Source organism: Athene noctua, chromosome 2 (assembly GCF_965140245.1).
Source record: "Athene noctua chromosome 2, bAthNoc1.hap1.1, whole genome shotgun sequence".
Taxonomy (NCBI): Eukaryota; Metazoa; Chordata; class Aves; order Strigiformes; family Strigidae; genus Athene; species Athene noctua.
This window is the reverse complement of record NC_134038.1, coordinates 57050287-57070475: the sequence shown is the minus strand read 5'-3', so window position 1 is coordinate 57070475 and position 20189 is coordinate 57050287. Positions and strand designations below refer to the sequence as shown.

At 42.3% G+C, this 20189-nt stretch overlaps 1 protein-coding gene across 1 annotated transcript in view; it reads left to right on the top strand.

Moving 5' to 3' along the window:
- Positions 1-11630, top strand: part of APCDD1 (APC down-regulated 1) — a 31681-nt gene extending 20051 nt beyond the window's left edge. The window contains exons 4-5 of the mRNA XM_074899230.1: positions 5265-5586; positions 7597-11630. Of these exons, the coding sequence (XP_074755331.1) occupies positions 5265-5586; positions 7597-8048 (774 nt within the window). The 3' untranslated portion in view covers positions 8049-11630. The remainder of the gene's footprint in view (positions 1-5264; positions 5587-7596) is intronic.
- Positions 11631-20189: the final 8559 nt, after the last annotated feature.

Here is a 20189-nt window from a genome sequence, read left to right as displayed (position 1 = left end):
TTGTTTTGTTCCTAAATACAACTTGCAGTATATCCTCTCCATGATATTAAGCACTGATTTCAGCTTCTGCTTGAACCATAGGAAAGGGTAGATTTTCTGCACGTTTTGGAAAGGGTTTGGTCCCTAGTTGTCTTATTCTGTAACAACAGCATAGAAGTACAAAGGTGTTCAAAGAAAACTAGAACACCTTCCAAAAAGATCTTTCTAGGTGTTATTCGAAGCTCATTTCACCATTGCTCAGAGAGCATCCCAGTTATGTGATAGTTTTTTGGCCTGGGCCATAAAAAACCACTATGAATTGATTAGAGGCAAATTAGTCCTAGGCAGCCATAGAATCCCATAGAATTTAAGAGAAAATTGAACTATGCTAAGAGGGTTTATGTTTCTGACTATCCACAGCAATTGGGAAAAAGATCAAGAAACCTCGTCCTTGTCTGATTTTTTTCTATTAGAAACCTCTCTGCTTGGCTTCCAGAGCTTTCTGGCCCAGTTACCACTTCAGCTGAGGCAGTGGGAGGGAGGGATAAGGAAAAATGTTGGTGGAAATTTTCAGATCACAGTTTTCTCCCCAGCTACAAGGATTGAGTTTCCAGCCAGAGAGCCTCATGGATTAATTCAGAAATTGGCTTTAAAGAAACACCTGTGAGAGCAAGGAATTGGGGCACCATGGATTTGGCATTGCAGAGCTGCAAGGAGGCATCCTTCATGGGAAGAGATCTTCCAGTCACTGCAGCCATTTCAAGGGTCAGTCCTTCTAGCAAGACACCACTATTAAAAATATTGCATTGTGCATCTAAGATAATCAAAACATAGAACAGGTGTTCATCCTGTCCACTGCTCATTTTGTTGCCTTTTGGTTTATGTCATGTCCAAATGAGCTTTTTATTAGAGTACATAATTGTGTTTGGACTCAAATGTCCTTTGCCTCTGTTCCCTATTTTCTTTGAACGTCTGTTTTTAGAAAATAATCTTTCCCTGAGACACATGGAAAGGGAGTGATATGCAAAGCCTCAGCTAGTGTAATTAAGAGCCAAAAGCAGCTGACCTAAAAAAGCAACAGTGAAAAATACAGTCAATTGTTTTACATAAATTACTCCATAATTAAGTCAAATTGCCTCATAACAAAACTAGATCTTTCCCTCGTCCATTACTTGGATGAAAATTGTACTGAGGGAGTTTACATGCGGCATATTCTTCCATTAAGAAGTTCATAACTCTCTGAAAGATAGTATCACAGAAAAAAAAAAAAATGTTTATGTGGGCTTAGATTCAAGCGCTGGTCTCAGGGAAGTGATGGATTCAGGCTACAGCCATATGAGGTGCCTGAGCCAGCCTGTCATCTCACTCCTGTGAAAGGAATACTTCTTCCCTCCTGACCACCCCAACCTCTCCCTGTCCCACTCCCACTTTGCTTCAAGAAGTGCCCATTCACCTCAGCCCCTTCATCCAGGCACACCTTCAGTAACAAAAAGGCAGGCAAGATGGACATTTCTGTGTGGCATTGCAGTGCAACTAGCCAGACCTTCAGAGCTGGTGCAATGCCTTCAGAATTAGAAGGGCTGCACAGAGTTACAGCAGTTCAGGACCACAGAGGTCAAAGAGCCAGATGAGCTAGAGACAATTCATAGAAATCAAAGTGAAGTATGGTGGTGAGTTAACCTGGACCTTCCTTGAGTTTGCCCAAGGAGTCACCTCCACTCAGTATAATGGCAGCCAGTGTAGTAATACTGCACAAGTTTTGTAAGTTTGGAGAAGTAACTCCTCCTTATGCCTCAAGATGTGAAGCCATCCCTGACAAGGAGAATGGGGCTGCTTGTAGTTTTTTTCCACCGCAGAGCTCCATGGACCTTCTTCTGCCCACTCTGCTGCTGGCCACAGCCAAGGGACTAAAGTAGCTGCAAGTGTTACTGGTCTGCACCTTCTACACTCCCAGTATGATGAAAAAGACATCAAACTATGATAATATTCTCTGCCGAGCATCAGAGCCTTGACTCATAATACGCATATTTTTTATTGTTGTAGAGGAGAGATGAAACCTTAAATCACTGCTAGAAGAAAAGCAAAAAGAACATTTATGCTTTGATAGTCCTTCCTGGTCGAAAAAGTCAAAAAATAATGTTGCCACAAAGAGGATTGATTACAGATCTTCTCCTTGTCCATCCACTAGACCTGAGAAACAACAGAGGAATCCCACAGTCAAGGGTGACCAAGAAGACAACAGCTTGGGTTTCCCTTTGGTTTTCTTCAGATTTTGAACAAGGGCAACAGAAACCACTGGTTCCCAGGTTAAATTGCCTTGGCTCACAAAGTAGCTGTGGAGGGCAGGCTCCTGAGAGGGAAATGTGAATATAAACCAAACCACCATACTGCTCTGCCAAGGTCTCCTCTGGGAGACAATGAGAGCTTTCAACTCCACTTCAATAGAGAAGGAACTGTAGCAGAAATTTTCTCTTATTATTGACCAACACTGTCTTTTCCTTGCTTTCTTGCTTCACTTTATGTGAGTGGGGCAATCATAGCAATAAAGTTACTGTCATCAGTGCAGTTTATTCACCCTTAAAGTGTTAGGAAGCAGTGATGCCAGTCTGTCCCATGGCGGGACAGCCACACTGGAGAAAGGAGTGCTTGATAGACACCAGCATCTTCCACAAAGCAACCCTTTGGCCGGGATCACTGCAGGTGTCCATGCAAGGCAGCAGTGGGATCTTTTGGATGTTGATCTCCAAGAAGGAAAAGGTTCTATCTATTACACTTCAAAAATGAGTGTTTCCTCAGTGCTTTGCTTAGCAGTGAATGGCATCTCACACCTCATCTGACAGTTTTCTTGCAGCACCAGCAGCCCTGGCTCAGACAGGTCATCCCTCTTCACAGCTAGAGCTCAATGTTAACTGGGTGGCTCTGCTGCTGCCTGAGAGGTGCTAAGGCAGTCCCCACCTTTCCCCAGCACCAACTCATTTCCTAGTCATTTATAAGTCATCTGCCCCATAGCAATCCTGAGCTACAAACAGCCCAGTAAAACAGACTGCTTTCTGGAGAAAAAGATTGACGTCCTTTGAAGAGAGCTACAGGTTCAACAGACTAGGTTCTTAAGTCCCAAACAAGCTTGCAGATGAAACCTGGTGAGATTTTATTGCAGGCAAAAGGAAGGTTTTGAAGGTTTGTTCCAGGAATAGAGCTACACACATTTTTTATAACAGTTATTACTACTATTTTATTTTTAATCATATCCAGGCCCCTGAAATTTATACTTGCTTTCTGATGGCTCAGTGTCTTTATTTAGCCTCCTACCAATCCAAAGAGAAGAGCTGTAAATTGTGTTTCTACGAAATGAGGAAGGTCACACAAGAAATCTACAGCACAGTAAGAAAAATAACCGGATCTTGGTTCTGCTCTTGACCATCAGAAAATCCAGACTGAAACTTGCAATCTCAGAAAAAGGCTCAGTTTCACTGTCCTTATGTGTTACCTGTGCTTTCAATGTTCAGGAGAACCAGATGGTTTGAACCAGCCTATGCTGTCAGTAGCTATGGCACAAATCTGTGCTACCTTCACCAGTTGCAGTTAAATTACTCAATTAAATGTTCCTTGTATTTTCACTAAGATACTAATGGTCCTTGCACCTGCTTGCAGAATTTAGATGGAAAATGTATCTTTAAATTAGTTAACAAGCCCTATGGTGGAAAAGAACTGCATCCATTTTAATAGCATGCTGACATGTGGTTCCGAAGACCATGTGTTTTGGGGTGGAAAGATCCTCTGGAGGTCACCGAGTCCAACATCCTTCCTCCTCAAAGCAGGACTGTTGGCCAGAATGGGTTCAGATCAAACTGAGCTACATCATTTATAGTTATTTTGTACATAGATCATTATTCTACATCCCAGGGATGCAGAACAGCAGACTTTTCATTGATTTCACTGACTTTTGGTGTCTATACCTCGTCTGGGGTGAGGACAAATATAAACCCTGTTTAATATGTGTAAAAGGTCTGTATTATGGGAGTTGTATGTTGATTCTCTGAAGCTACCTATGGTCATATTATTGGAGAAAATCGGGGCAGTAATGGAGATTGTGTAAATGTCAGCCCTAAAGTGTGCCATGGGCTGAAAGCAGTGAGTAGAGAAATGCTGACTCCATAGCAGCTCACATTGACTTTAAAGTACGAGCAGTGAATACGAGCATTTACATTATGGAGATAGCTCAGAAAGATCTCAGAAAGGAATGCTGGAAAAGGGCACAAAGAAAAAGTATTTGTATAAATCTCCTTCCCTGATGGCTGCGTGGGGAGCTTCAGCTCTTAACTTAGTGCACTCTGAATTGCACCTCGGGAAAACACCTTGCAGTTTGAGCAAGGTGGATGTGAGTAACCCACCAGTGCATCCCCCTCTCTCCAGGAAGGATTGAGTAGTGTCCTTGAAAGATGACGGCACAAGCTGTCTGTGTGGTTTTTGCCTTTCACTCTGAGTATAAGCCTGCTTACAGCTCAGAGCGCTGCCCCTCTGCACATCACCAGCTGACTAGAAAGCCTCTACCATCAGGTCCCAAGGTGTAAAGAAACAGCACATCACCAACCCAAAACTAGTAAAACAGAAAGCACTGCTTTTATCTTGCAGCATGGCATTTATTCTTGATCTATTTGCCATAAATGAAGTGAGCTAAAAAATTAGTTTTGTAGTCCTTTATTGGTCCATATAATTTACTCCAGGTTTAGCAGAGCAGAGACAAACGCTAATGCTGCTGTCTCTCTTGTGATTGAAAAAGTGCAAAATACAGTTTGAAAAGAGAATAGCTCGGCCAAACTCTTTTGCCAACAAGACAAATCTTGCAGAGGCAGAAACAGCCTTAGGAACAATGTACAAGTCTCTGTAGTTTTATTTTCTGATGTCAGGAGGTGTCAAGTGATGTCAGCACCTAATTCCCTACCATAGTAAATTACCATCTGCCAGCTACTTGTATAATTTGAAGGATAAAGTCACCCTTTTCTAGATCCTATAAAAAGCTGAACTAAAATGTTAATTTCAGATAAATGCAGATGAGGGAATTAATCTCTTAACTGCTCTCCTGCTGTGCAGCCTTATACATACAAAACCAAATGGTGCATCTTTCAGGTGTTTTGAGTGGTGAGAACCTGCAGCACACTAAGATAAAAAATGACAACATGTTCCTTAAAATGACAACATGTTCCTGTCACTTCAGCATGAAACAGATGGCCTGATTCACTGCTCTGTATAATGCCTGACGACGGTTTCTCTCTGCTTCATTTCAGAACCACGACCGCACGTGCATCGCCTGCAGAATCATCTACCGGTCAGACGAGCACCATCCTCCCATCTTACCCCCCAAGGCAGATCTGACCATAGGGCTACACGGAGAGTGGGTGAGCCAGCGCTGCGAGGTGCGACCAGAGGTCCTCTTCCTCACTCGGCACTTCATCTTCCATGACAACAATAACACCTGGGAAGGTCACTACTACCACTACTCTGACCCTATCTGCAAGCACCCTACCTTCACCATCTATGCCAAGGGACGCTACAGCCGGGGAGTGCACTCGTCAAAAGTGATGGGTGGCACGGAGTTTGTTTTCAAAGGTAGAGTGGCTTGCTACACTGGGGGCAGAGGTGGTTGCATAGTTATGGATCAGAGCAGAGTTCACTCCTAACAATTTGGTTGCTGATGATTTCATTCTGTCATTTGCAGGAGTTAGTCGTTCTTGGGCAAGTTCACAGGCTTCGTGTGAGTGCCCAGCCAAACTATACAGCTACATGGCATTTCACACCACTGAAGCAATACTCTTTTGCGGCAGAGATCTTGAAGTACAGCACAAGAAAATAAGAGTTGACATCACTAAGTCTTGGTGTACAGTGGCCAGACTTCAAGCATCTAAAGCAAAGTGTCTAAGATTAGATCTATGTCCTCAGGCTCCTTCGGTATAGAAAAAAAAGCGCCTTCAGAAGGCATTTCAGGTCTGAAGTAATATGAATAATTTTTTGCCAAAGACAGATGTAGCATGTGTCTTTGCATCAGCTTCCAAGTGGCCCTAGAGCAAGTAAGGATGTCCCTAAAGACTGCTCTGATTAATCCCACCACAGTGAAGACTAGATGTATCTAACCAAAACCTCTTGAGTACTTTGGGAAACAGCACTCAGTGGTGATGCCACCCAGGTTCCTGTGGCTCAGAAGCTTTCCTGTGCAAATAGCCCTGTAGCACCCTGCTTAGAAAGAGCTCAGTGGCTTTAACCACTCACACAAACAAACATCTCCAAAACATGTCCCGCCGTGGCGCCAGCCCCAGCGGAGCCTCTGGAAGCCCCAAGCACTCTGTGGGCTCTTCTCCTCCTTATTTCAGTTACCATGTGAGAAGCATAATGCTTCTTGCATGGCTCCAATTTAGGAAAGCATCTAACTATAAAAAATAATTTACTAATCTGGGACTTTCATAGGAGCCAGGAGATACCCATGCCCATCCCAGCTTTTTACAGCTGCATGCACCATGTCCCAGCTCAGCTCCTGGGGTGCAATCCAGTTTTCATTTGAATTTCTGGTTTATGATATGCCAACTTACCTCACAGATCAAGGTCACTAATTTGGTTTTGCTAAAACTTTTAGGTTCACCTTTCACACCAGCTAGGACATAGAATGTGAACTGTAGAGTCATTGAGTCGAATACCTGTGTATAAAACCTCAGAATAAAAGTCCCAACAAATCTTACTATAGAATGACCTGCAAGAGAATTTGGGATTTTGGTGTGTTGGGAGGCATGAGGGCTGGTCATTTGCTTCCGTTTTGGTCAGCACCAATCCATTCAGATCCACTTTTCTTCATAGAAAGTATCAAACACATGCCATGAAAAATCTGTGTTCAGCTTCCCTAGGCTCAGTTTGGATTGTCCCAACTTTTAAAACTTGGTAGAAAAATAAAACTTTACATGCCTTAAGCTCCTTTAAAATACAGGCAGGTTAGAACTGCAGAAGCTGCAGCACTTCTACATTTGATACTGCAAGCTGCAACCACTGTTTAGATATGAGAAAAAGCATCTCTCTGTAGTTCAGCAATACTTTATAATTCATGCAAAAAAGGACAGGTAGTACAGGAATGTAGCACAGCTGTGCTGCTTTCCAAATTTTCCAACTGGACTTAATTATTTCGTTAGCTTTACAGGGTAACAGATATTTAAAAATGATGAAAAATGTATTATAAACAGCCCTACTTACAGATTAATACAGATGGTAATAAAACGTGAGTAAAGTTTTACTGTTTCCTCTTTTACCTATCTCCTAATATAACCAAACAGACTTTATCTGTAAAGGATTGTCTGGAATTTATGAAAAGCTCTGCCTAGTCTCTGGCTGAGATATGTGGCCGTCAGGTTTTCTTCAGCTGAGTTTGTGTTTGTGTGTGTGTTCTGTGCAAGAAGCAATTACATTAAAGATGCAAAATGATGCAAATAAATTCACTGGCCACACCCACAATATGAAAAATTGATTTAAAAATGAACAAGCAATGACAATTCTGATTTGACAGGTACACCCCAATCCGCATGTTGTCTTTGCCTTTGTTTTTGTCCCTCTGCTGATAGCTCCTCTCTTTCTCTCTCACAGTAAATCACATGAAGGTCACTCCTATGGATATATCCACAGCCTCTCTGCTCAATGTTTTCAATGGGAATGAGTGTGGAGCACAGGGGTCCTGGCAAGTTGGGGTTCAGCAAGATGTCACCCATACGAATGGCTGCATCGCGCTTGGCATCCGGCTACCTCACACCGAGTATGAAATCTTCAAAATGGAGCAGGATGCCCAGGGCAGATACTTGCTGTACAATGGCCAGAGACCAAGCGATGGGTCCAGCCCTGACCGACCAGAGAAGAGAGCCACTTCCTACCAGATGCCTTTAATTCAGTGTGCTTCATCAGTACCCAGATCTGAAGAGTCACCAGAGGAGAATAAAATAAGGCTGTATAGCAACAGGGCACCGGAAAAACATCCCAGCACCCCAGCTTTTGCTTTGGTGTTGTTTATTTGTACTGTGTCATATTGGGACATTCTCAGCTAGAAGTGAAAAAAGCCCTTATTTTTCATGACTACAAAGCCAGGATTCCACCCGACTGGGGGTTGTTTTTCTTCTGAAAGAAAGGGACATTTATTTTCTTGATGCACTTGAATGCCTGAGAACTGTTGTTCTTTTCCTTATGCCCCCCTCCTCCTCGAATCCCAAATAGCACTCGTTTGATGTTTGTGCTTTGAACTTCATCCAGTCTGATCCCTGGCCTGACATGACTGCACAAAAGTAATTGCACTTTAGGACTGCAGACTTTTGGGGGGAGGGAGGGGGTCTCCTTTTATTATTATTTTTTAAATACTGGGGTGAACGTTATGATCCTGCTTCAGTTGTTTCTGCCATCTAACCATTGTGGTACTCTTCTCCCCAACATCCAGTTTCTCATCAGAATTTAGCTCTAGGGAAGGGCTTGGTGTCATGCTAGTACTGTGATAGCGACTTCCCCCTCTGACTTCACAGCTCTGATGTAGATATGTATATAAGGAGGAAACCCACAAAGATTTATCTTGTCATTATCTCACAGCTCGTAACACAAAAAGAAACAGCAAATCAACAACCCTCCATTCAGATAGTGTTAACTTTAAAAGACTATCCCAAGTAATTTAAGCTATTTTTACAATTAAGTTGTAAAAATAACTAGTGGTTTAATATTTTCTCCTTCCACATCCTTAGCTATGTAATTGCTTTGAGGTCTCCCTTTGTATCTAGTGAGTATTTACAACCAAGCCCCCTTAAAGCCAGAGAGAAGCAGCATGTTTTCTGTCAGATGCACACCATGCAGGTAAGCTGCCGATACAAGGCTGCAGGGATGACTTCTGTTTTCATATTCCTGAGGCCTTACATACTCGGCATGCAAGATTTGTGCCTTGGATTTTTTGTCAGACAGGTGGACAAAGTAAAGAAGCAAGTAGGGTCTAACATGTTCTCAGCCCTATTTAGCAGCGTATTTTTAGTGATGTGACCTCATGTAGGAACAAGCAGAGGGATTCAGCAGCAAGCACACCGTGGCCCCTAGCAGAGAAAGACAGCAGCTGGAAACAGACCCCCATCCATCTGATGGAGGGAGACTAGCCCTGTCTTATCAGAGGGAGAAGCAAGAGTTGCGCAAATGCAGCCACATTTTCCCTTTTATCCTTGCTGGACTGTCCCAAAAAAATACCGTGTTTCATGAAGCTTAAATCAGCATTGGCTGGAGGAGACACTGCTGAGAAAGTGAATAGGCACAGCCCTCAGAGAGCATTATTCAACAAGAGCGTGCCCTGGAAGCCCTTAGGTTTCTCCCCGTGGCAAATATATACTTGTGTGCACTGGCGTGAAGCAGAGCAGACGCTGGAGGCAGCAGAGGAGATATTTAAGGCGAGCAAGGAGGTACATTGATGAACCATGCTCCCCTGCTTTAGTGGGAAGCAAGCTGAGGGCACGGCTTAACCTTGTGACATTTGGGCTGTGGCTTTCACTGATATATACATGTGTTTTGGCTCACAGGAGGAGCAGAAACCTGAATAAAAAACAAATGAGTAAGGTCATAGCATATCTTCATCAGTATCAGCAGCTTCTAGCTGCCCAGTCCAGTACTATGTGAGAAAAAAAACTTTAATGTGTTATTTCCAGCATCAAGGGAAAACTGTATCTTGGATGGAGGTCTTTCAGCTTTACATAAGTGAGCCTCCATACTGTGTGCTATAGCAAAAACATGATTTGAAAATACAGTGACAGCAGGGACCTTGGTAGCAAAAGCAGCAGGGAAAAAGCCATTCAAGCAGCAAATGCCTATGTTCAGGCTCCCTACCTCCTCAAAGTCCATGCCTTCTTGACAGTTTTTCCAAGCTGGTATTAGCCTTGGATGTGAATTTTCTCAGAGTTGCAACAAAATTGCTTCACCTGGTTTTGAGACAGCAGGAGAAACAGTATCATAGGCTCACTGCCAGGTCAGATCACATCTTCCTCATTTTTCCCTCAGACAGATGAAGAATCACAAAAAACTCATTAGGAGTCAGGAACAGAGCTTAGAACGGCTCAGTAATCACCAGACAAAAGTGTTCATCCATCCATTTGATATCAGATCCTCCTTCAGCCTGCTGGAAGGAGCTGAAAGCCAACCCACAATGATGATCAAGCCTTATGAACAACAGCTGTTCTGGTCAGCATTTCTTGATGGTTTTCTGCTCCACACAGTCAAGCTTACTTGAAGAGTCAGTTCTGGATCAGTTGCTGGTAGGGAAGCATTAGGAGCAGAGTTTTAGCTAAAGGGTCAAGGAGGAGACACAATGCCTCTGAAAGAGACACTAGAAACCAGGATGGAGTTTGGTTTTCTCTAGCTAGACTTGAGTTTTGTATTCGGCAGACTGAGACCAGCATATCTCCAACCAAGTTAATAGCTTTGTTTCTGACTTCTGTTTGAGCCCTAGTGGCATGAGTGAATTCACATCAGTTTTTATTCCTGAGGATGGGTATGGCAACAGTTTCAAGAGAAGGACCTGCCTAGTTCTTACCTCTAAAAAGCACATTCATGGCTCAGCTGTTCTGACTCACAAAGTTACACTAAATGTAAACATGACTCAATGTACAAACTAGACAAGAACTGCTTTTTTTTTTTTTTTTTACCCCCTGACATCTAGAGATAGTTAAAAAGGAAGTATTTGAAAAAGGCCTTCATAATGCATTACAAGAAATCTGACTGAGGACTCCTCTAGTTAGTTTATAGTGTTGACCAGAAACGCTGATCAACCCAGTTGATCTGGGTTCTTAGCATATGCTGCACCAGGTTCCCTCCATGCGCCTTAATTTTTTTTTTCTTTATTTTTCTATTAGCCCATACAAGTCAAGTTGGAAAAGATTTAAGTCTTGAGAGTGCATAGTTTATTTGCCAGTCCATGTTCTCTGCAAGGCTTCTCCTCCATTACAGGCATAAAACTAGGAGTTAAGCTTCCTTGATCTTTTGGTTTCACCACACACTAAATTAACTGCAGCACAGCACTGCATACATTTGTGATACAATATATTCTATTCATTTTATTTCTCCAACCTGACCTCATGCGCTGGCAGCCCTGGCTGCTAAAGAAGTTAAAGCTCAAGTGGTTTAGCAGTGGAAGACCTACAAACTGAGTGATCTGTCCATACCAAAATGCAGGAGCTTTAGAAAAATGAAACAATTAATGTAGGTACCTTCAATAACTACCAGTGTGGCCAGGACAGGGGAAGCTTTTTCCCTCAGTAATATCCTACTCAAGAAGCCACTTGACAGAAAAAATGGTAACCTGCAGTAGTTCTTGGGCAAATTGTTTTAACAGGTTCTACTTAAGAAATAGGCCAAAAGGGATCAGAAAAATCAAAACAAGTGTTCTTGCCCTGTTTCTATACCGTTTACATACTGTGCCTGCTGCCCCAGGGTAGAATGTCATTTCTACAAAGAGAAGTCTGTATTTTAAGATATAACGTCTGTCTTGCTTGAGTTGGAGTGTGCTTGCTTAAAGTGCAGGATTTTTTAAAAAAAAAAAACTTTTTATTTTTGTAAAGTTATAGAAGATATTTTTCTTCTCATCTATGTTCCAGATTAAACTGCCTGGGAAGTTTAAGCACTTGTTGAACTATTGATTGAAATAAAAAAGCCTAACTGAAAAAGTAAGGATTTTTTGCCTCCTATACACGGTGGATTTCTGTTCTGTTGACTTTCTACCTATAAAAAAAATGATAGATGTCTTGGAAAGCGATAATCAAAAATCCGTCTGTTGAGTAATCTGTGCACAGCAAAGCTCATTTCTTGCTATATACACAAGAAAACACACCACTAGAAACAGCTCTTATGGATACAGCTGGGATGATGGCTTTCACAGAACATCTTTGGGTTCTCTGAATAAAATGGGGGCTGGAAGTGTCCAGTGAGTAATGATGGTGTTGGCTTGCAAGAAGAGTACAGTCAGAGCAGCTGTGTCAGGACAAAGGGTGTGGCTCAACAGAAACCAAATATTTTTCATAAATGAGATGTAAGCAAATAAACCAGCATTACTGCTCAGCTATTGCAGCTCACTTGTCTTAAGGGCTACAGCCTGGAGAACGAAGCAGGGGGGATTAGAAAGGACACTTTTCTTAAAAAGGAAGAAAAACCTGAAAGGAACCAAGAAGGGAAAGCAAGCCACGGGATAACAAAAGCATCTTTCCTCAGTGCTGTGCAGTTTCACTCTGCCTCACCTGTACACTGAAAGAAGAGGTGAAATGCAGTTAGTGAGACTTCCACTACCACAAGCTTTGGAGCTGACCCATTTCTGAGTTTTCAGAAATGACTCAGGAGATCCCTGAAAGATGAGCTTGGTTTTCAGGAAGCATGCCCTAAATTACAAGGTACCCTGAATGCAGTAGCAGTATGCAGTACCTTGTAGTAACAACCTGTGAAGAAATGTCCTCCCTTCCACACAAAGCAGTAGTTATGGATTAATTCAGGCCTAAATAGATTCTACGTGGCATAATTTACTCACTTCTGACACAACAGGGAAGGCTAGGTAATAAAAACCAGCACCACTCATTCTAAATTTTATAGTTTCATTAATTTTCCATAATTTTCCCTTTTTACTACAAGTATTGGCCAAGATTTTTTTCTTTCTAGTCCTCTCCTCTAGTGCAATCACTGTTGATTTTTAAAATTTCTATTTGCTGCCATCAGTAAGTAATAAGAAAATGGAGAAACAAATTTCCACTCCACTGCTGAATCGGGCAAAACCAAAGATGGCTGTGAGAATTCCCTCAATAGCTAAGAAAACAGTGCTGTTGGCCCGAGCAATTATTTATCAGGCAGCTTCTCCCCACCCCCTCCTTCTTCACAAGGCCACTCCAGGGCATGGGACCAGTCCATCAGATGGATTCTACAGTGCTACCAAGCCCTGAGGACAGCAGTTAATTCCTACATGACTTCCAGTTAATGGGAACTGCTTGTGATTGCCACCTCAAAGCAGGCAGACATGATTCCCAACATCCTTTTCCCAGGGGAACCACATCAATCCTTATCTGCTGTCATTTCTAAGACAACCTATTCAAAAGCAAGAGAGCAAGCAGCACAGGACAGTGATGTCTTCAAATAAGGAAATTTTAAAAGTTGGGAAAAAAACTTTACACTTGAAGTCATCAGGCATTCAATCTCCTAGATTAACTCTGTTGAATGCTGCAATTCCACCCACAGAAGCAGCCCAGGATCAGACCTACTGTGTACTTTCATCCAGAGGACAGATGCTTGCTAGATAAAAGAAATTCATAATGCTTGTGTCTAAGTGCCCAACTGCTGGATCACTTTTAGCATCAAACAGTAGCCTGAAGGTCCCCAAAGATATAAAAAAAATCATATATTTATATGTCTGTATATATGACAGTATATCAGAACAATACACAGACATCAGCTTTAACTGCTAATATACAAGCCAGTGGTTAACAGTGGACTGGGTTACTATACGACTTTACATTGTACCATGTTTGTAGCTGCTTCAGTGTCCTCTAATCCATTTTCCTCCTTTAACTGCTCCTAATTTTAAAGTCACTTTAATTGCTAATTTTGAATGCAGATGAGTGCAGAAACACTTCTTCATTCTTGCCACATGGGAGCCATCTTTTCCAAAACCCCCTTCTAAATGCACTCTGAGCACCACTAAGTGCCCTCTATAAGGCACTGCTGGAAACAACCGCATCATCCAGCAAACACAATTAACAGTTTCAGCAGTATAAGCAAGAGACGCACAGAACTCCCCAAGTATTCTGCCGCAGAAACGAGCTACGACCCGCGCCCCTCCGGCGGGACCGTGCGACGGCGGCGGGGCCGGAGCCAGCAGCGCCGAGGGGACATTGCCATCTGGCGGCTACAACCGGCTCAACAGCCATTCTCCTGGCAGCTTTCCCCAAAAAACACAGCGGTAGCACGGTTAGGGGAGCGGGGAAGCCAAAACCAGGCAGGCTTCAAGGTTCGGTCCCCTTTACGGAGAACAGTAAGCAGCAGCGTTTAACTTAAACTGAGGCTAGGCATGCTTGCTCTTGGCCTCATTATAGCAATTAATTTAAGACCACCTAAAGGGCAGGCTAGTGACGATGAGGAGCACCAACAAGGTAAGAGGGTGACACCACCCCTCTCATGAAAGACAGAAGATCATCAGAGCCTGTGTAACTGGGCAAATTAACAGGAAACACCTATTGGTCCCGAAGCCAGTTTTCTCTACTGAGCCCATGGTTTTAGCATACAGAAAATAAAACATACAGATTTTTTAAAAGACATTTTACAATTCTTCCCTGAGGGTCAGACTAACACTAGTTTCTTTCCACGTGATGCTCTCCTTACCAGAGGGGCACACCATCCATGGGAGCAGTAGTGACAAAACACAGAAACTAGACTCAGAAGAAATCTGAAGTTACACTTTCAGGAGTTAAGAAGCGCCAAAAATGAAGCTTTGCCCCTGCAGCCTTCACTGCAGCCCGTCCAGCATGACCAGCGTCCTACGATCAGGGGCAAAACCTTTTGAACCAATACAGTATGCACTAAAGGAATCTCCTCTGCACTCCGTAAGATACTGGGGAAATGATTGCATGGTCTAAGTTGTACCATTTCTGCATGTTTTGTTTTAAATTAATACTAGAAGGAAAATACTGTTACTAAATTGTAAACCTTGCATTGCTTCAACATATTCCCATCTGTCCAAAACTGTATATATTTTTAAACTGGTAACTGTAATGAGATATATATACACACAAGTACTTTATCCATGGCATTACCAAAATTTTTAATGAGGAGTATCACACATTCACTAAAACTGTTTGAAGACTAAACTCTCAAATACACTATATATGCTAGAAAATATTGCTAAATTTTGACAGACACTTTAATTTTAAATCTTAGATTATTATAGGCTCATCCTGTTATAAGAGCAAGCACTTCACCTTCCATGATTCCGACCAGAACTATCAATGTTAAAACTATCTATGTATCAAACTACATGAAAGGGAGCAATACAGGACTTGGAGGCCATCAGGCACGAGACTGGGAAGGATTTCCTATAAAAATAATTTATGAAAATCTAAATTTAAGTTTCTTAAATCTGAAAATGCTTCTGCATTGACAGCTGAGATCTTCCTACTTCACAAACGCAGTAGCAAACACTTCTGGATGGAAGTTAGAAATTTACCTTGTGTCAGCATCCTCCTGCTTAAGCCTCCCATTTCTCTTTGGAGGTCTCAAATTAATACTTGCAGAGGCTCAGGGTGCATTTAGGAGTGAGTTTTGGGCAAGATGGCTCCCATCTGGCAAGAATGAAGTGTTCCTGCATCCAGTTGCCTTCAAAATTTTAAAGTAACTCAAGAATTAGGAGCAGTTAAAGGGGGAAAATGGATTAGAGGCAACTGAAGCAACAACAAACATAAGACACAGTATAAAGTCCTATAGTAACCCATTTATCGTTAACCACCAGTTTGCATATTAGCTTACAGGCACCCCAGAAAGACTTGTGTTCACAAATCAGATGTAAATATTAACGTACACAGACACACACAATGGTTTTGCATAACCCTATTATTATGTCTGCCCACAGGGGAATTAATGTTTGTGTGGCTCAGCTAACAAGCCACACTGCGTGCACAGAGCTCCAGAGACTCGGGTCGTGCGTTGCTCTTTCTCTGCTGCACTCTCAGAGCAGCAGCCAAGGAGCTCAGGAGGCCCCTGTGCATATGGCACTGGTTATGTTGCTGAAAACATTTACTTTTGATTAGTCACTTCATTTCTATGCCTCTAGTTCCACAAATGCAACTTCTATATACCTCTAGAAGTAGACTTACAAACCCACTATTAGCTTTTTTTTTTTAATCACTGGTCTAAGAGAAGCTCTGAGCTCAGTTACAGCTACTCTGAACATCAGATGACTCCTCCCATCCATTTGCATAGAATCATTTAGGTTGGAAAAGGCCTTTAAGATCAAGTCCAACTGTTAACCCAACCCTGCCAAGTCCCTAAGCACCACATCTACACATCTTCTAAATACCTTCAGTGATGGCAACTCAACCACGTCCCTGGGCAGCCTGGGCAGCCTGATAACCTGTTCGGTGAAGTTTTCCCTAATATCCAATCTAAACCTTCCCTGGCACAACTTGAGGCTGTTTACTCTTGTCCTATCATTTGTTATTTGGGACAAGAGACCAATATCCACCTCGCTACAACCTCCTCTCAGGTAGTTGTAGAGAGAGTGACAGGACTCCCCTGAGCCTCCTTTTCTCCAGGCTAAACGACCCCAGTTCTCTCAGCTGCTCCTCATAGCACTTGTGCTCTAGACCCTTCACCACATTTGCTGCTCTTCTCTGGACATGCTATCACTAAATCATTAGTATTTCTGAGGTGCTGGAGCAGAGCATCTCTGAGAAGTGAGGATGCATACATGCAGGGTTACACTTGCTTCCAACTTTTAGCATTTCTCACCCCATTATTTATCAGTTCTCTTGCACCACCTCCTTCCTGCCCCCACACAGATCAAGCTCTGATCCCACCCCACACACTCTCCAAGAACTTACTCTGGTGACAGCTCAAGTTTTCCCCTACCATGCCTAGTAACCTGCTCCCCTGTAACCTGCTCATCTCACCCACACTGCTGACAAGAGCTGGGCTACTGCCGGCAGCAGCGAGGGTGTTTGATCTCTGTCCATGCTGACAGCTTGGCAAGCACGCCAGCACTAACTGGTCAAACAGCAGCAAGCAAGGCAGGTATCTTTACAGCTCATTGTGCAGGCTTGCCCTGGATGGGAGCACCAATTTAAATATCTTTCATCTCAGCTCTAATTTTCCTGTAATTGGAAGTAGTTGGTCTCTGTGAAACATCAACCTCTCTATCAAATGTGGCTTGAATTAGATTTCAAATTCACACAGGGGGAAGCAGCACAAAGACACTGCAATCGTGTAAACCTTGTCTCTTTAAGAAGTTTTTCCACAAACACACAGACCTTCCCTTGCCATTGTAATCTGGTTCCTGTGGAGGCAGGATGAAGAGATAATTTCACCTAATTAGGAAAGCAATCTGTTCTGATTTTCTCAAAGCTGGGACATGAAGTGAGAGGCCCAGGCTGAAGTATTTCAAGGCATTACACAAGAAAGTGAAGCCTGAAAGCAGTGCTGTGAAATTGAAGTCTGCATTGGAAATGTGAGGTTAGACAATCCTGGGCATGAATACAATGAAAATCCTTCTCCTGCTTACAAGATGGGTCACCATGTTTTAAGGCTTTACACCCCGAGACTGAAGAGAAATTCCCATTCCTGGAGGCCACAGCAGTTTCCAGCATATGTCTGAGAAGGCTGGACACACAGACCTTTCCAACAGCCCAGCTGCACTGGGAAGACCATCAACAAAGCTACTTCTGAAGCAGTCCATCTCACTCTTCTCACAACCATCTCTTCCTACCATACTCCCTTTTTCTTCACTTGACACCAACCACTCCTGACATGTGGGACACCTGTCTCATTAATCATTCCAAAATATCAAACTAACCTGAGGTGATTACAGCAATCAAGGAAAATTAGCCACCACATGAGCTCCCACCTTCTATGAGCCACTCCATTATCAAAGCTGCACTCTTCAGTACCTCCAATTACAGTCCCAAAGGGCTCACTCTGTTTGACCAAGGGTTCAAGTTTTGTTTTCTACACTTTCCTCCTAAGCCTTTCCAAAATATGGTTCCATAAACTAGACTGTCCTACATAATGATTTATAAAGCAATGCCTCTCAACCATTAAGAACCAGAGCACCATCTTTGTAATTACTAGATTATCATTAATAGTTTTCAAACCAGCCCTCGTATCAGTGCAGAAGCATACTGCAGTCTAAAAGTAGTAATATCAGCAAAGCATTTACTAATTTTGAGTGAAAACACGAGTGGATTTAACCTCTGTAAAAGTCTACTATTGCAGGAGTCAAAACACATTTAGGTTTTAAAAAAATGCTTGGCTCTTCTGAAGAAATCCCTTCAAAATTCAGTGTGTAGCTGTCTATCATCCATATCTGGACTATCAAAGCAGCAATGGAAAAAATACTTTGACAGTCCTGTGGGTAGAGCAACATATATCAGCACTAAGAGGGCAGTTATACAGATTTTGGACTGTTTGACTTTACTTGAAAAGTACAAACAGCACTAGCTGCATATCAAGCTTTGCCACACAGACACACTTTTATATACCAACACTACAAACACAACATCCACTAATGTTTTGCGTATTTTTTTTTTTCTCTCTACTGTCTTTAGCAGAGGTCAGGCATTATAATCCCACTAACCACAATTCACTTTTCAACACTTCTCTAAACCATGTTTTCTGCATGTTTAGGAAAAAAAAAAAAAAGACTTGGGCAAGGTTCAAGGAAGGCTTGATAAGAAACAGGATGGAGTATGTTACAGAACATAAGGACTATGCCTAAACCATCCCTTCCTAATAGTTTGTCTCAACACTTATGCCTTAGTTTCTTCAACTCTAAAGCCAAGATAAACCATCCTTACAAGGCAGACCGAGACACTCACAAAGATAGCTATTTAATTACTATCCACTCTGAGAACAGCCTAGACACTGATCACCAGTGACAATCTCTCTGAATTCACCTATGCATGTGAACCTGCATCAGCATTAGTAAAACTTTCAAGAACATCCTGAAATAATTATTCCCAGACTACGGCAATTAATTTATTTTTATTTTTTTTTTTTTTTTTTTTTTTTTTTTTTTAGGAACTTCGATGATAAGCAGACTAACTTTAAAAAACAACACCAAAAAAAAACCCCAAAACCCTCCCAAAAAACTTCACTAATTTTTCATTCATGTAAAGTGTCCGAGATCAGACTGCTTAGCTATAATTATAGCTGTCTGTCTCACGCCTCTCCACCCGGATACCATAACACCCTCTTTTCTAAAGAGGAAGAGCAGCATTCCACCACTGCCAGGAACAGAGGTGGCTACTCTAAGAACAGGGATTCAATACCCTGCTGGCAGTGCTATCAACATTACATAAACTGCTTTAAATAATTTACATAAACCAAGCTTTAAATAAAATGGCACTGTAACATGGTGGGAGATGCTCATATCACAATTTAGTTAAAACATAATCTGTAGAGGATGAAACAACAGATTTCATCCAAAGCAATTTCCAGATCCAGTTCACCACACAAACACATAAACCCTTGTCCCAGCAAATGAGGAACAGGCACTGACCTTACCATCTAGCAGTAATAAGAAAGCCAGATAAAAGATTAAGAATCAATTGATTTGCTTTTGCACAAGACCTCATTTCTATATAGCCATTTGTCACTTAAAGGGCAAATAAATCAAGGTGACACCATCACTACCCTCTGCTTATGCAGCCATCAGAATGAACAATTCTTCTTGAACATACCCAACCTGCATACAAAAAAGAAAAACACACCAGATCAACTTTGATTATATACTTGGCTACATTATTTGAGTGCCCCTGTAAAAGAAATTCAGACAGGAAATAAAGAAACTGGTCTCATTTAACAGTCATTAGTTTCAGACCTTTCTACAGGAGCTCAAACCAATGTGAAAACCGAATCCTGTATTTAGGTCTCACTCTTGTCCAATATTTAAGTGTGTCACCAGTCTAAAGCTGTCATAGAAGCTGACTGCTCAAGAAGTTGCTGATCAGGAAACACAGAGCCTCCCTTGCAGCAGTGGTCAGTGCTACACATGGATGTGCCTTCCAGGGCCCACCTCGCAAAGCCATGCAACAGGAACCAGCATAGCAAGCAAAGCAGTGAACTGTTATGTTCACAGCAGTGTAGCTGAGAGATGAGCTACAGAATTTCAATCCCACCTGCAAACACAAAGAGCAGAGCACTTCAACACTATAGTAAATGTTTATTAGGGTTGCTCTGTAACTGTGTAGCTCTCATTCCATCTTTTGCCACAGACCCAAGCGTTTGCCCTGGCAAGTCAGTTCAAGCATAAATACCTAGGGACTCCAAACAGGAAAAAACTCTTTTGTCATGACGATTATTAGAAATCTGACAAATCAGCAGCATCCCCAGTGTTGCCTGGATTCAAGCACCTGCTCTTCCCTCCAACACAAAATCTTCATCCAAGGCAGCTCTATGCTATTTACTAGCTGTATCTAGAAGCAGGGCAGTTCCACCAC